Genomic DNA, 17,330 nt, shown 5'->3' on the forward strand with positions numbered 1-17,330 from the left:
CACATTTTGTTCTATTGTACGATAGAAGTCAGGGGGCAGTAATGAGCCCGGTTTCTGCCCCTGGCTCCTGCCCCTGGCTCCACAGAACTCATTATACTGAGACAAAAACGCTGATCTACAATGCAGAACACAGTCTCGCTAGGCTGTAGCATTCATGAGGAATCCATTTTGTATTTGTAGGTTTATGTGTGTGTGTGTGCTGTGTCAGCGGGGTGTCGAACCACACAGCAATACACAAACCTGATAGATAGCATCAATATTCCATTCCCAGCATGCCTAATGTATTCATGTGTAACTCCCCTCACACACAAACACACATGCACTCCCACACCAACACACATGCACTCACACACAAACACACATGCACATTCTGTACTATCTGTCATATCAAACAAGTTTCGATTATTACATTACCTCTCGGTGAATAAACATTGACCATGCTAATGCCCTGCTACCTGATGTTGAGACGTTACCATGTTGTGATTGATAAAACATGTGCTGTTTTTCAATATAAAAGACTGTTTAAAATGCTCTGAAGCCCTGCAGTGCCTATCCTCACAGCAGACCAGAGTTTCTTAAATATTATTCTGGACTGCCACCTGACCTCCATCTTTTTAAACCCCCTCTCCATCTCAATGTCCTTTCAATAATTCAGGAGAGTGTTTGCTTTTAGTAAACATCCCTTCGCTCCCGTGGGTCGGGGGTTGTCTGAATGCCGTGTGCAACCAGGGGAGGATGTCTGTGTTTCACTGCTGAAGGTTTTGGGCCTCGCCTGTGGGTCAAGAGCAGGAGTGGACATTAAAATTCATGAGGAAGTGTTTTAATGCCGAGGCAGGGCGGCGCTAGCCAGCGATGTGAACACACAAGCCCAGGCTGACATGGCCTGATCCAGGCAGGGCCTGCAGCGTCAACATGCCCTGGGCCGAGAGGGCTACTCCTCTCAGTCACAGCCCCTGAGGTGGCCAGCCACTCGTTTCTACACAGCTGTGTGGCGCTAACTGCCTCTAGGAATGTCGGACTGCATCTGTTTACCTGAGACTGTGTCTGTCCCGCGTCTCAGAAGAGTTCTGATCTCAGAGCGGAGATCTGTTCTACCTTTCAGATGAACAGAACAGGCCCGGAAACGAGATTAACGGAGGATTAAACCCAGTGACGGAGACTTTAATTCTAGATAGTGTGCACTGTATTAATCAGTACTGAGCAGTATATACTTTTTGTCGATTCTCGACATTATTCATCCAGTATACATTGTCAGTATATTATATCAGTATCAGTATTCCAGAGCCACGGTGCTGTTGTTTAGGGGCCTGGCACAGCTTGGCTCAGTTGTTTGGCACAGTCCTGCCTGGCTCTGAAGGCAAGCCAAGACAGCTGCATCTCTCGCTTTCCTTCTCTCTGAGGCTGGCATCAGCTTCACGATGACACAACATGACCGACAATCTCCAAGTACAACAGATTAGTTGCGAGTCCATGAGGATTTGGTAGGGGCATCCTCTTATCTGGAATGTGGCTGTTTTTCTGCATCGTATATCTGTAGGGAAGCATATCACAGTCTGGGAATTTGCTTGAACACAGTACCTGTGCCAGTACCTGACTGTGAAGGTAGGCAGTATTCAGTGTGACACCAAAGTCTTCTGAACCAGCGCGTTGAGAGGAAGCCGTCTGTCGGCCCTTCCTCAGAGAACAGACGTGGAAAGTACCCAGATTAACATCTTATCTGTTCTTCTCAACGCAGCATCTAAGGCCTGATCCTGCTGCATCAGACGAGACGGCACTGTGGAGAAATTAGCTTGATTTAGTCCACAACGACCTCTATTGATTTCCACTACGCTGACTGTCAGAATGAGTATGGGGAGATGCACGGAGGACGTCACTGTTATCACGGCAGCCAATGCGGCTGATCAGTTTCTCCTCAAACGAACTTCTTTCTCACACTACGGAAGTTAAAGACGTCATTAGATCTGACTGCGGCTGGCCTAATATGGCTGCGTGCTATTGAATTAATTACTTTTCGCGCTCCCAGCGAATAGCAGGCGCACATAAATGCTCGCACATGCTCACCCAAACATCTGGAGCCCTGATTTGATACGCGTGTATCAAGAGCCATTTCTATGTAAATGCATCAGGGTGTATTTGTATTCCTAGGGCCCGTTCTCTGGCATTGTCATTCACCTGTGCAGCCCAACAGGCCAGAACAACACACATCTAAGAGACCCATGGCTTGGATCTCTCTGAATACAAATGATGACTCAGGCAACTCTACAAAGAGCTCTCCCTCAGTTGACACAGACTTCCACTCTGTTCCCAGACAGATAAACATTTGTTGAGATGAACTCAGCCTCGGTGAATCTGCCTGACCAGTGATGGTGAAGTGTGGTGCTGTGGTCGTTTCTTACTGGTCGGTTACCGACCAGGGTTCGTTCAGTGACGCCATTATCTGTTAGCATCCAACCCACAGCATGGAGGGTTCTGACTTACACTGGAAGGTGAAAACAGCACCACTGACCAGACTCTCAGAGACACCCCAAACACGTTCTGACAGAACACCTGGCCTGGAGGAGACAGTAAGACAGCTAACTGCATGGATACATGCAGCCGGACACAGTCAGAAGCAGAGTTCAGGGAGAGGCAAGTGTAAGATCACAGCCAGGAAGCTGTCCCTCGCAGTACGACTTCTGTCTCCTGTAAAACCTTGTTACACGAGAGGCAGAGAACCGTCATGTCAGAAGCTTTCGTGTTCGGAGCACTCTGTGGGGACACGATGGGCAGTCAGTCTTTGAGAGACTCTATCTCTCTCTGTCTGCTCTTTTGTACATTTCAGGACTTTCCCAAGAAGCAGGATTTTCTTCCTGTTTCTTTTGCGTTTCATCCCTCTCTCCGTCTCACCTTTCCTCTGCCGTCTTTCTTTCTCTTCAGTCCTCCATCTCTTTGCTGTGTCTCTACATTCGTTTTTTCTCTCTCTCTATTTCTCTTCCTCCCACATTAACACTTATCTGCCACATTCATTTACATTTATCTATTTTTATCTCGTCATTTCCCTACCCTCTTCATCTCTCTGTCTCTATAGCGTTCTCTCTCACCTTCCTCTGACTGGCTCTAACCTCCCGGTCTCGCAGAACGGCAGAGAAACTCATTATAGTGGAGGATTAGATCGATCAACATGAGGGGATAGATGCCCAGTAGAGAGGCAGCCAGGCCAGGCCAAGCAATTTATGCCAACAATGGAGTTCATCCCCGCAGATCCCCACAGCCTCGCAGGAGAAAAAAAATCACCGTGGTGACTTAGTGGGTGAAACACACTCATAAACTCACACACAAATGCAACACACACTTATTTTAAATGTGTATTGCTCAGTGAGATACTATGCACAGGACACAGCTTTGGCAGGAGAGTAAGGTCCTAATGAGTGCTGGTCAGTACAGGTCTATAGAGTCATGGGAGGCGTGGCCAGGCATGTTCCAAAAGAACCGAACAGATCGGAAAGCAGACATTGGATCGGGTTGTTGCTCGGTGGGATGTCTTTAGACTGGCCTCCTCTCCCCCCTCACATCCCCCCCCCCCCTCCTAATTTCCCAGTGGAGTCAGCCTCGGCACCCCATTCAGTCCAGCAGAGCTTATCTCTGCCTCAGCCCTCTGACTCAGGACATTGCACTGCCGGGATTGTTAGTGTGTGTGTGTGTGTGTGTGTGTGTGTGTGTGAGTGTATGCATATGTGTGTGATTGTGTATGTGTCTGCATGTGTGTGTGTGTGTGTGTGTGTGTGTGTGTGTGTGTGTGTGTGTGTGTGTGTGTGTGTGTGTATGTGTATGTGTGTGATTGTGTATGTGTCTGCATGTGTGTGTTTGTGGGTGTGTATGTGTGTGTGTGTGTGTTGTGGGGTTAATAGAGGATTAGGCATAAGACCGCATCAAAGCAGTGGTGTGCAGCTTTCCATAAATTAACTTCACCTTTTGTCTCTATTTGTTGTTTATTTATGATTCCTTATTATTATTATTTTGGGGTAAATCCATGCAGATGAGCGAGTAATCCTGTTCTGGTTGTAGGTGATAGTGGTGAGTGTTGTTTACTGAACTGTTACATCACACTCAGGTGGAGATGAACTCTGCCACCAGGAACTGAAGCCTGGCTATCAGAAACTACAGTCCTGTTATGACATCACAGGGGCAGAGCAGGGCCATGATAGGATAGGAATCATATTACAGTCCTGTTATGACATCACAGGGGCGGAGCAGGGCCAGGATAGGATAGGAATCATATTACAGTCCTGTTATGACATCACAGGGGCAGAGCAGGGCCAGGATAGGATAGGAATCATACTACAGTCCTGTTATGACATCACAGGGGCAGAGCAGGGCCATGATAGGATAGGAATCATATTACAGTCCTGTTATGACATCACATGGGCAGAGCAGGGCCAGGATAGGATAGGAATCATATTACAGTCCTGTTATGACATCACATGGGCAGAGCAGGGCCAGGATAGGATAGGAATCATATTACAGTCCTGTTATGACATCACATGGGCAGAGCAGGGCCAGGATAGGATAGGAATCACACTACAGTCCTGTTATGACATCACAGGGGCAGAGCAGGGCCAGGATAGGATAGGAATCACACTACAGTCCTGTTATGACATCACAGGGGCAGAGCAGGGCCAGGATAGGATAGGAATCACACTACAGTCCTGTTATGACATCACAGGAGCAGAGCAGGTCCAGAAGCTGGATAGGATTCATGTGTTCTAGCAGATTGGCAGAGGAAAGATGGATTAGAAACAACCAACACAGATTGAGGGAGAGCCATTACCAAAGAAGAAAAGAGAGAGTTTGCAAAGCTTTTCTCTTGAAAGAGTGATTGATGTTGTATATAATTGTTGTATAAATTCCATGTATGATGCCATGTAAAGATTTGTATCAAATAAAGCATTGTGTGGTTATTAACATACTGTCAATTTCAAGTACAAATAAGAAAAAGGATTGCAATTGCATGAATTAAATAATGTTATACATCAGGAATTGTATTACATCTGAATAAATTAAGTGGTGGCACCAGTTGCAATTGGCAGGCTTTTCAGAAAGAAAGAATAGCTACAAGATTTATCACAGGGCTAATGAGATTCATGTAAGACAAGATGTACCTCTAAAAGGTATGTATAGATTCTCACTGTGATCTCCCACTGTGTTCTTCTGTTAATCATCGAGGTTTCAAGACTGTTTCTCGAATAAAAGTACAAAGCTGGTTTAGGCGTAATTGTACACATTAAGAATGGTAATCATGCATCTGAAACTCAGCCAGCGCAGGCATTCATGCACAGCTCTCCTGAGGAATATGCAAGGAACTGGGTACCCACAATCCCTTTCACCACATGTTGTCCTGAGAAAGTGCAGGATTCTGCAGGCTCATACACATTTTCATCTGCACAGAGCAGATAACTAGCCCCTTCTCCACCCTGCATGTGCTGCCTCCCCTCCCCTGTGCCCACAGACAGCCTTACCTGAGGTTGCTGCTGGGGAGTTTGTCTGTCCAAACATTCATTATGCTCATGGTTAAATCCAGCACATGCATGCACACACACACACACGCACCCTGACACACACACACGCACCCCTGACACACACAGAGTTACTGTAGAATGGAGAGCAGTTGGGCAAGGAGGAACAGGAGCTCAAAATGTGTTGGAAAATCAAAGCCAGAGCACATGCACACACACACACACTGTTGTGTTGTGTGTGTGTCTCTGCTGAATCAGCCACTTTGAAGTGTTGGGGCTTTGATTTAGCCCAGATATTTATGAGTTTGGCCCCATAACCTTAAAATCATTTTGTCAGAGAAATCAATGCCTGGTGATGTGTGAGTCCTCTGAGACTCTGGGTGACTCCAGCTGTGCCAGGAAGGAGTCCGGTGAGCCTGGTGCTGCCGCTTGGGCTGGGAACCAATCAGAACACTGGAAATTCATATCTGACCTTGACAAAGCATCAAACAACGTGACACACAACACTGACCAGACACCAGCTGGGTCTGTCTGTCCAGGTATAGGTTGTGATGCCTGCAGATGATGATGCTGTTAGGGATGTCCTGGTCTGTCTTCCAGCTGGCATGAACCAAATAGTGCCTGATGATACCAACAAGCGGAAGACTAGCTCCACCCAAGGGCAGAATGGACTCCAGACAGCTGGGCCCTGGTGTCCCACAGGGTCCTCACTGCTCAGAACAGTGGCTCTGATTAGATATCCTAAGCAGGGTCCATGCAGCAAGGATGACACATCCTCTGGAAGAACTGGAGCTTGATAAGAAACACCTGCGTTGATGCGCGATTGATAACATTGTGATGATACGATTGATCTCGTTCAGATCCTGTTTTCTCCTCATGGACTTTCATCAGTGTGTATTGTGTGATGAATGGTAGCCCGTCGAAAGCAAACTCATTGTGTTTCTGATGATGAGGTGTCACTGAGGTGTCACATGCCTGTATCTAGGGACACGCACACAAGTGGATGGTAATTGATCAGGGTAAGTCCAGCGCAGAAGCTGTTGGATCTGAATGCGAAGCGGGTTTGGATTGGACGTGTCACTTCAAAGGGGACCATTACACTGCTGTTTATAAGAGGAGGAGGAAAAGGCTTTTCTATTTGTCTCCGTACATATTTCGGTCTCTCTTCTTGTCTCTCTTGTGCCAACCCAACAGCTGTTTCTCCTCTGGATGGCCTCCAATAGGCTGACTGAGACCAGACTGAATGGGTTTTTAATTTCACTTGTTAATTGCTGTCATCCCCTCATTCCCCTCCTCCATTCCAGTGTGCTATGCTGCAAACTTTTACCGAGCAGAAGAAAAAAAACTGATGGGGAAGAGGAGAAGGAAATTGCATGTTGGGGTGACAGACGGCAGAGGTGGGAAGAGATTGATGAGCCTGGGAAGGTGAAGCGAATCTTGCGAAACATTTCAGATGAATCAATATACTACACTGATTATGAATTCAGTAGAACTATTTGCTGACTGATTGGATTTTTCATCAATCATGAAGAACCTTCCTGAAAGGTGCAAGGAAGCTTCCCCACTTGATCAGCTTCACCCTGTCGCTGTCTGCTCGTCGTGGACGCACAGACGAACACAAGTGAGGCCATTAACGGTAGATATTACTGTGCAACTAGGATTGCTTTCACTGAATGCATGCTATTGTCCAGCTCGAAGGCAAGTTCACAGTAATAGCACTGTGATAGCAATAAGACTTGACTCACAGGTAATAAAGACAGGCCATTCATTTGTAAATGACTACTGGAAGAAGGGAAAATGTTCACTTTGTCCTCATGGGTGTGTTAGGTCTGCATAATCTGAGACTAATGGACTGCAAGTATTTTTGCCTCACACACTTAATGGAGCCACGCAATGCACACACACACACACACACACACACACACACACACACACACACACAGACGCACACACACTTATCTTTTTTCCAACTGTATGAAAACCATTTCCCAGTTGCCTGAGAAACATTTTAATTTAACAACCCATCTGAAACACATACCCAGACTAAACAGATTAGAAAGTAGCCTTTAGAAGTTTGACCTTTGCAAAGCTACACCTGCTTGATTTCACTCCGATAAAGAAGGAAACACCAAGCAATTGGTTTTACCTCACTTCCTGTGAACAGTGTGGTGAGTCACCAGTCAAGCCAATACACTCATGCAGACAGATGGAACCACTTGTCAGACGGCCCTTTTACCAAGGTGCAACCTCAGCGTGACAGCTTACAGCCCATATCTTCCAGTCTGGCACAACTGAAAATAAGGGTCTGAGGTGAGGTGTAACTGTGTTTGAGTGACCAGGATGATGTCAATTCTTCATTACTGCAATCGAATTCCATGATGAGGGAAAGAGAGAGAGAGAGAGAGAGAGAGAGAGATTTAAGACGCCACAAGCTGCCCGAATCCTGCATTTATCCAGGTGTTTTGCCTAATCACTCTGCCGTGGTGCTCAGTCCCTTTTCCATACACAAACATGGCCTCCCGGCCAGCTGGCAGAGGAGTGTGATGCCACATCTCTTAGCTGGCACACACGAAACAGTGATCGCCTCAGTCTTGGGGCTCTGGTTGAACTCATTACCAGAGCTCAAAGCACATTAGTGCCGTCGAGGTGGGCAGCCGGCCACACAATCCTGCTGCCAGGTTGAGACTGTAGTCAGCCTGGGAGGCAGCCAAAGCCAGGAAGAACCCAGGACACATCATACGTGGTTAACACCAGGAGAAAGACAGAACTCTTTCAAACGTGCCCTTCACAGCAAGCATTGTCTGCCCTCTAGTGGAGGGGCTCTGTTATTACAACAGATTCCCCTCATCCAAAGCAATGGATCCCAAATGATATATATTTTTGCCCCCCCATCTCATCCGAAATAATACATACATGTGATACAGGAGCATGTGAACATATATTTTATTCATTTATTATAAAAACAGCAAATACTTTCAGCATTAAAAGGTATTCAGGTGCTTTTTAAAGAACTTTTCTTCACAGGGACTAGGAGTTCAAATCATCAGGGTCTGACCCAGTCATCGCCTCATAGACAGCTCCCCACAAAAAAACAGCTCACATTTAATCAGTAAAAGCATATGGAGGCAGGCTGATACAGCAGTCCTCCACTAGAGGACAGCATGACCCGCTCTTCCCCCTGCTTCTGTGTTCTCCCGTTTTACAGTAAGCCCCGGAATCTCACCCTTTTTTTTCCCTTTGCCCTTTCTCCCTCCTCCTAACCCCTCTCTACACTGAATCCTCCTCCTCCCTGATTGGTTTCAGACCAGCCCACTGAGCTCTTCTTGCCGACTCAACATTCCACAGCTGGAGACTGCACACACACACCCACCCACTCACACACACACACACACACACACACACACACACACACACACACACACACACACACACACACACACACACACACACACACACTCACGCACACCCTCCCATTTCTTTATTCCTCACTCTTCTCTCTTTCCTTCCCTTCTGTCTGTCTTGGTCCAGTTTACAGGGCAAAAAAAAAACACACTTTTTTTCATACCGGCTCTCAGTGAAACACCAAATGCTTCCATCTGAAACGGCCCAGAGCATTCCTTAGAGCTGGGGTACAGAAATCCGGTTAGGAATCAGAGCAGTGGGAGGAGGAATGTTGGAGGAAATAGACAAAACTGATTGGTGACAAAACCCGTCTGAAATAGACAAAACTGAGTGGTGACAAAACCCGTCACCACTATTCCAATTCAATTCTAAAACACACTGTTGCTTGGTGTTTCTCTTGCCTTAGATCTAGTATTTAATCTACTACAACAATCTCACATGTATCTCTCTCAAAACAAAGTCGGACTGAGGATGATGAAGGTGGTTGAGTTTTGGTCATGTTCTTTGGTTTCTCAGAGCTGATTCCTGTATTTTAGGAAGGTTGTTATCATGCACATGTCAATGAGTACTAAGTAGTCATAACAATGGCAAAAAATACAAACACTAGACAAACATTCATACCCTAACACTGCTTCAAATCCATCTAAGCCAAATGAGATTCAACAAATCCAAAAAAGTACCGTGGTAATAATGCATCAACGGACATGTCAGTGTGGTTAACAACACTGTACAGCTTTAAAATAAACTATTCTCAAGATGGCAGCTGGAAGTGCTGAAACCGATCACAAACATTGACTCAGAAATAGGAACATCTAAATCGGACCTCTAAAGATGTCCTCACGTGATGTGCTAAGAGGATCGAGAAGCAAAAGTTTCATGTTGCTCACAACCTCTCTCCCTCTACCTTATGTGCACACATCCTCCTCTAACGAGACCCTGGTGTCTGGGACAGGCCAGGGACGGTTTGGGGCCTGTCACTGTGTGTTCTGTGACTGTGTGTTCTTCCACACTGCCCTGCCTTCTGAACAGCTGGAGCTGCCGTGCCGGGGGGCAGGAGAGAGAGAGGGAGGGGGAGGGGAGAAGAGGCCGAGGGGGAGGGGAGAGAGGACAGCAAAGGACAGACAAAACTACAGGTACACATGCATCATCATTAACACAAGTTAACTACAGCTGCACTGATTTTGACCAAAAAAAACAAAAAAAAACAACCTCAGGTAAATCCTACCATGGCATAAAAAGATCGGTCCTGTGGGAGAGTCTGTTATGGTTGTGAAGATAAAGAGCAGTGTCTTTACTTTGCTTTGTGCTTTGTGAGTCTTTGTTTTGGATAATTGCATATGGGGATTCGGAATGACACACATGAAAAGACAACAAATAGACTTAAGTACAAAAACTCACATCAAAGAGGTGCAGTCCTGATCCCAAAATACTTTTGTCGACATCTCACAGATAAGATAGGATCTGATTGGTTTAAAAGGTTTCAAAGTGGCAGTGTATGTCTTGGTACAAGGGGCCAGAGGGGGTTCTGGGCCTTTCATATCTAATCTGATTAACGTACTGCGTTCCACACAGCTTTTCACGATTGTACAACGGTTTTTAAAAAAGGGGAATAAAAGGTCTATCCAAAATCAGTTTCCGAGTCCGAATCAGTCTGTCCCTGCCAGCTCCACGTCTGGTTCTGGAAGACTGTTCTACGGTTCTACTCAGGCTGCTCGTTCAGTTCCATGTCCGACACCAGGATGTTCTTCTCAGCCTGCTCGCCGGGGTTGGAGTTGGTGCGGCTGTAGCGAGCCCCCTCGTAGGAGCCCTGCGCCCCCATGCTGCGCCGGCGGTACAGGTAGATGATCCCCACGATCAGCACCAGCAGCACCAGCCCCGTCACCATGATCAGAACCAGGGTGGGCAGGTGATCCCCCTCCGCTGAGACACGGGGAACCAGGGAAGGAGAGAGAGAGAGGGGGGGGGGGATGAGGCTGGCTTAGGTCACATCTAGGTTCCTGATATAATACGCTGTACATAAGAGACCAGCAGCAGTGCGCTGCATACCAATGCACAAGGACCACAGGAGGTAGGGTTGATACTTACAAGTGACGGCAGAAGTCTCAGCACCTGTGAGAAAAGCAAAGGAAAGATTTGTTCACTTGAAGTTTGTATTTCCTCGATTCGACCCCAGCAGAGCTGCATGTGAGGTCTAAAGCGGGGTGCTGCGGTGTGAATGGGGCCTTACCACGGGGCCGCTTGCAGATGACTCCGTGGGTGCGGTTCTTGCAGGAGCCGGGCTTCCACAGGCCTGTGTTGCTCTGGATCCAGAAGCATGTGTTGGGGGACAGCATGCTCAGGTTGGTGTCCTGCACCTCCCAGTTTGTGAACTCCACCTCAGTAGTCTCTAACCACATCAGACTGGCCACTGCTGAACGCATCAGGTACACACACATACACACACACACACACACACTTCTCATCGAGTGTTGCGTTCCAAGCGTACCAACCCTTCCAAGCTCCGGATTTAAAGAGCAGTGGGGGTGGATCAGTGTATATAAATACGTATCAAAATACGTCAGAGCGCTGATCCCTGGGTGGCCTTACCGTCGGGGTTAAAGGTCAAGCCCAGCCACGCTCCGTGGGCCTGGTCCTGGTAGCTCTGAATGTGCTCCCACACAAAGCCGTTCTCTGTCTCATCCAGCACTGACAGGAGCTGGGCACCCACTGGGAGACACGTGTTTAAATACCATGTTAGGACAAAGATAAGGGAAAACAACAACTAACATACAATTGAGAAAGGGAATGTAGAGGAATGAAGGGGAGTCAAATCTCAATATAAATACAGAGACATATTGATATGTTGATACATTAAATTATGTCTATTGTGAGAGCATTACCAAGCTGTTGAGATTTACTATACACAATATCAAAGGTTAAGTGTGCATGCCAAGTGTTGTCTTATAAAAGTAAAAAGAGTCCTACAAAGGAAGTATCTGTTAGATCCTGGGATTATAAAGTATCGTACAAACATTCTAATTTTGCGTGACTGGCCCACCGAGAAGCCAACTTTAAAAGGGCCGCCATTTCTGGTCCTGTGCATGGCCTGTGTGTCTGGCTGGGGAGAGGAACCCTAACCCTTCTGGTCCTGTGCATGGCCTGTGTGTCTGGCTGGGGAGAGGAACCCTAACCCTTCCGGTCCTGTGCATGGCCTGTGTGTCTGCCTGTGGACAGGAACCCTAACCCTTCTGGTCCTGTGCATGGCCTGTGTGTCTGGCTGGGGAGAGGAACCCTAACCCTTCTGGTCCTGTGCATGGCCTGTGTGTCTGCCTGGGGAGAGGAACCCTAACCCTTCTGGTCCTGTGCATGGCCTGTGTGGCCGGCTGGGGAGAAGAACCCTAACCCTTCTGGTCCTGTGCATGGCCTGTGTGTCTGGCTGGGGAGAGGAACCCTAACCCTTCTGGTCCTGTGCATGGCCTGTGTGTCTGGCTGGGGAGAGGAACCCTAACCCTTCTGGTCCTGTGCATGGCCTGTGTGTCTGGCTGGGGAGAGGAACCCTAACCCTTCTGGTCCTGTGCATGGCCTGTGTGGCCGGCTGGGGAGAGGAACCCTAACCCTTCTGGTCCTGTGCATGGCCTGTGTGGCCGGCTGAGGAGAGGGAGCCCTCACCCTTCTGGCAGGAGGAGCGGGCTTCCTGCGGCAGCCTCAGAGTCTGCAGGTTGAAGGAGTAGCAGTGGTTCCTGAAGGGCACCCAGGCCCAGTTCCCCAGGGAGGTGGGGCACTGCCCCGGATACATCCACTGGTGAACCGTCCCCTCGTCTGAGGAAGGGAGCAGGACAGGTTATCATGTTGTATCTTAAGATGATGATATCCGGTGTGCTATCAAAAAATCACCTCAGCTAGCCTCTTACCATGATTGATCTGACAGATGGCAGCTTTCAGTTTGGCGTCACAGGGAGTCATGGTCCACTGCCCTGTGGTGGTCATGTGACCACATCCAGGCAGGTGATTGGGTTCCCCTTCTCTCCAGTCAGTGTAAGTCAGTTCTGTTTCGCCCAGCCAGGTGAATGTCCGTCCCTGAGGATAGAACAGAATAGCTGTTATCCAATTCCGGCCCAGAAACCTACCTCTCTCTCTCTCTCTCTCTCTCTCTTTTTCTCTCTCTCTACATAATCCTATTCTTCATGCCCCATCTGGTGCTCACCCCAGAGTTGTAGAGAGCGATCCAGGCAGGAAGGTGGAGGCTGTTGATGAGCAGGGTGAGGAAGGCCTGCTGGTACGGGCCTCTCACTGTCGCCAGGGTCCCGTTCAGAGACTCGCACACGTGCAGAGCGCCCGTCCAGTCCAGGCTCTTCTCCACCACGCGGTAGGTGACCCCCCCCAGCTCCACCGGGCCTGACAGGGAGGCGGGCAGCAGGGCAGGAGCAGGGGCCATACCTGGGTCTAGGCGGCCAAGTCAATTCAGCACAGAGAAAACAGATGTTTAATGTGAATAGAACAGGTGGAGTCATGAAGTAATGTTTCCCCCCCGATCTTTCCGGGTCCTCTGACTCACAAACGCGACAACCGCCTCTATAAACACCGTTTTAAAACCCTGTAAAATTACAAAAGCTATCTCTAGTTGAACCCATTCGGCACGGTAACATGAACACACCTTCGAGACATGATACAACCATGTTGAAAATGCAAAATAAATGGTCCACTGTTGCATTGCTGTAGCACGAAACAGGCCAATACCTTGTTTCTTCTGACAGATGTAGCCATGCTTCTCCAGCTCACAGGGTCGTGATGCCCACATGCCAGTGTTCTTCTCTGGGTTCCCATGAAGCATCACCACACAGTTGCCCTGTCAGGTGAGAGCGACGTCAATCAACCGTGGTCCAACACTGAACACAAAGACCTATGATGTCAGGCATTATCTAAGGATTGGTCACAGAGGTACCGGGGTCTTGATGTGGAGGGGTCCGCTGTTGTCCATGGGCTCCCCGGGGGCCCAGTTGGTGTAGCTGAGCAGCCCAGGCTGGGCCCACTGGAAGTGCCCTTTAGCGTCGGACGTCAGACCCACCCAGAGGTCAAAACTGACGTTGGTCAGCAGGGTAGTGACAAAGGCTGTGGGGTAAATCAATAACTGGCGTCAAAAGTCTATGTGTGTATGTGTGTGTTTATGTCAGTGTATGACAAGAAAATGTGAGCCCGAGTGCGTGTTATTTCAAAGTACCTTGCTGTAAGTGATTGGACACCACGGCCAAGACCCCAGCCTGGGACTCACACATGAGCTTGGCCGCTGACCAGCTGGCCCTCCTGTCGTCCTTGCGGCCGAACACCTTGAGACACTACGGGGGACACACGGCCCGAGGTGGGTTAGCGTGAGATCAGGTGCACGTGATCGCAGCAGCATCGCACAGCAGCGGTCACCGTTTCTCCCGCGGACGGGTGGGATTACGCGAGCGTTATCGTGAAGGACGGAGAGCCTGGCCAGCTGGTGCGGAGGAGCCGGCCGAGCGCGGCAGAGGGCACAGCGAGTCACCACGGCCGTCTATTTAGAGCCCCTACCTTGTGCTGGAAGGATGCCCAGCCCTCGGCACAGCCCATGGGGGGCAGGGGGGAGGAGGGGGTGGGGGGGATGGTGCCCGTGACGTTCACTCTCTTACAGATGTAGGGCAGGTCTGTGTGGCATTTTTGATCCGCCCACTCGCCTAGGTTTAGGAAAAAACGGGGAGAGAGATGAAGCGATGGCTTCACCGGACAACCTGAACACGCGGTTTGGGGTTTGCGGCCAGGGCCTCGTCTCTCACCTTTGCTGGCCGATGTGTGGACGCACTTCCGATCTCGGCTGAGGGGGCGGGGCCTGCTGAGCCCCCAGGACACGTAGTTGAGAACCGAGTGGTCTGACCAGCGGAAACGGCCTTCGTTGTCGTATGTGTGAAGCCCCACCCACCAGTGATCCCCCTCCACCTTAGGAAGCTGCAGGTGCGAGACAAAACCAAACAAACCAGCAAATAAACCACCATCTACCGTCAGATCATCACACACACACACACTACAGGCCTGCTGAATGGAGTATATTCTGGTGTGTGTTGTGACGGTAGGCACCCCGAAAGCGAGAGAGAGGTATTCTCCGAGTACTCCGAGGCTTGTACAGGGTGTACCTTGTGCAGGGTGTTGCCCAGGAAGACCTCCTCGTCAGCAGAGTGGACGGAGGCCAGCGAAGCGTCGAACCAGGAGCAGATCCTCTGGGCCTGGTCCCACGTCGAGCGGTGGTCGAAGAACTTATACTCTGCCTCCTGGAACGCGAACCATTCGTTAGCCCCAGAGTCTGGTGGGGGAGAAGAGGACACAGAGGGCTTGAGAGGGGGAGAAGGTCGTCCAGTGTTAAGCTCAGAGTGAGGGATTCGGGGAGTCCGGTTCAAAGACTGACCTGGAGAGAATTCTGGTTCCACCTCCACACTTCCTGTAAACGCCAAGAGCACAGACATCTGTATTTGCGGATCAATCGTCACGTTCAAAACGTAAGACACGGCTCAACGCAGTCTTGTCGTTTGAATGAGGAATATTCTTGTTCCAACGCCTCGTGCAGCCAATGCCTGAGCTGTTGCTGCCCAAAGCCTCACACACAAAGCTAGCTTTGTGTGTGAGTGATTGTGTGTGCAGTGTGTGTGTGTGCTACCTCGGGGGATCTTGCAGATCCAGTTCAGCTCAACGTCACAGTGCATGGCTAGCCAGGTCGTGGTGCCTAGGTCTGCTGCTGCACACTGGTAAGTGTTGTAGTTGTAACGGCCAAAGTTCTGGTAGTCATACTGACACACAAGGACATGGAGAGTAAGACTGAGCCTGATATGAATACAGCTTTCACACAATAGCGTAGAATAATACCGCATGCCTAAAAAGTTGTCGTGAACGCTATTTCTGGGGTGTGACCCTCACGGTGTGACTCACAGCCAGGCCGTCGCTCCACTTCCAGCTGCCGTTGTCAATGGGGTTCCTGCGGTTCAGCCCGATCCAAAACCAGTGCTGCTCATCGTCCTCCGACTCCCTGTGGACCATCATCATCACCATCATCATCATCATCATCATTATCCCTGTACCACCACAAATGATACAACTCTATCCCAGGATTCCTTGGAACAGCAGTCACCTCTTCAAGCACTCCACCCCCTAAAATGAGATTTCAATGCGACTCATTAGAACTACCTGGACTTGACTGCTCCCCTAGATGCACACCTACCCGAAGGTCTCGTGGAGAACCCGTAGAACAAACTGCTCCTCCTCTGGACCGCTGATACTGAGCAGGTTGGCCCCGTGTATCTGGCAAAACAGGTGGGCCTGCAGCCACCTCAGCCTTAGGTCCGGGTGAGAGAAATGGAACACCTGGACACAAACGAGATGCAACACCAGAAGCAAACACATCAGAGTACCGCTGCTGAGTCGGAAATATCGATATAAACCAAAACCAAGTGAATACAAAACGAAACGACCCCTAGTCCGGTCCAGGTACGAGTCGGGCTGGGGTACCTTGTAGCAGTGGTGCAGTTTGCTGTCGCTCTTCCACCCCCCAGGGCAGGCGCCCGTGAGGCTGGGGGTGGGGCGCGGGGCAGGGGCAGGGGGCTCAGGACTTATGGAGGTGCCCTGGTCCAGCCTGCAGATGAACTTGGCACGCGACGAGTCACACTCCTTCACCTCCCACAGGCCTGTGGCATAGCCTGTCGCCATGGTCACACAGCCTCCCTTGCCTTTCCCTGATAGAGAGAGAGAGAGAGAGAGAGAGAGAGAGAGAGAGAGAGAGAGAGAGAGAGAGAGAGAGAGAGAGAGAGAGAGAGAGGGGGGGGGGGGGGGGGAGGGAGGGTGAAGACCAGGTAGTGCACTGCTGCCGGTGAGAGGAGAGCTAGTCCGGTTGAAACACAGAGAGGTAGAGAGTGAGGCCTAGCAGCCTACCTGGCTGGTCTCTGTTCCAATTGGTGTAGGACACCTCGTCCCCGCTCAGCCAGTGGAAGTACCCAGGGCTGTTCTGGTCACTGAGGGCAATCCAGAAGGAATCTCCAGAACGACCAAACACAAGACTGCTGACAAAGGCCTGCTCAAACCTGTAAACTCATGCACAGAGACAGGGGTTATCTTAGATTAAACACAGATGTGTGGTTGGGACTTGTTTAAGTATCTTAAAACCCTTGATATATCGCACATACGGCTTTTTTTAGAAGATGGCCACTATATCATACATATGTCATGGTTGTATTTATACACTGGTGTACCTATTGGTGATGGTGACAAGACCAGCCCCACTGCCCACACAGGCCTTCTTGGCCTCTTCAAATGTAACCTGGTCCTCCCCGACCCAGTAGCAGGCTGGACTGTGCCACTTCCAGCCCTGTGGAGGAACAGAGGAGAGGAAGGGTGGGTTAGGGATGGAGAGAAGGTCAAGGACATTGGGTAGCGAGAGACGGTGTGAAATCCATTCTT

At 49.5% G+C, this 17,330-nt stretch overlaps 1 protein-coding gene across 1 annotated transcript; it reads right to left on the reverse strand.

Annotated features, from left to right (window-relative positions):
* Positions 1–8,411: 8,411 nt before the first annotated feature.
* Positions 8,412–17,238, reverse strand: LOC134016372 (C-type mannose receptor 2-like; the record flags this gene model as incomplete). The annotated part of the gene is made up of 20 exons (XM_062455753.1): positions 8,412–10,814; positions 10,980–11,003; positions 11,122–11,301; positions 11,481–11,600; positions 12,543–12,692; positions 12,785–12,950; positions 13,078–13,316; positions 13,611–13,719; positions 13,816–13,982; positions 14,092–14,206; positions 14,427–14,569; positions 14,669–14,837; positions 15,023–15,189; positions 15,292–15,324; positions 15,541–15,670; positions 15,810–15,906; positions 16,099–16,241; positions 16,386–16,603; positions 16,806–16,954; positions 17,123–17,238. Coding segments are annotated over 20 exons (2,856 nt in total), but the record flags the coding sequence as incomplete, so codon positions are not given.
* Between the last annotated feature and the right edge of the window lie 92 nt (positions 17,239–17,330).

This window comes from Osmerus eperlanus, unplaced genomic scaffold (assembly GCF_963692335.1).
Source record: "Osmerus eperlanus unplaced genomic scaffold, fOsmEpe2.1 SCAFFOLD_625, whole genome shotgun sequence".
NCBI classification, from domain to species: Eukaryota; Metazoa; Chordata; class Actinopteri; order Osmeriformes; family Osmeridae; genus Osmerus; species Osmerus eperlanus.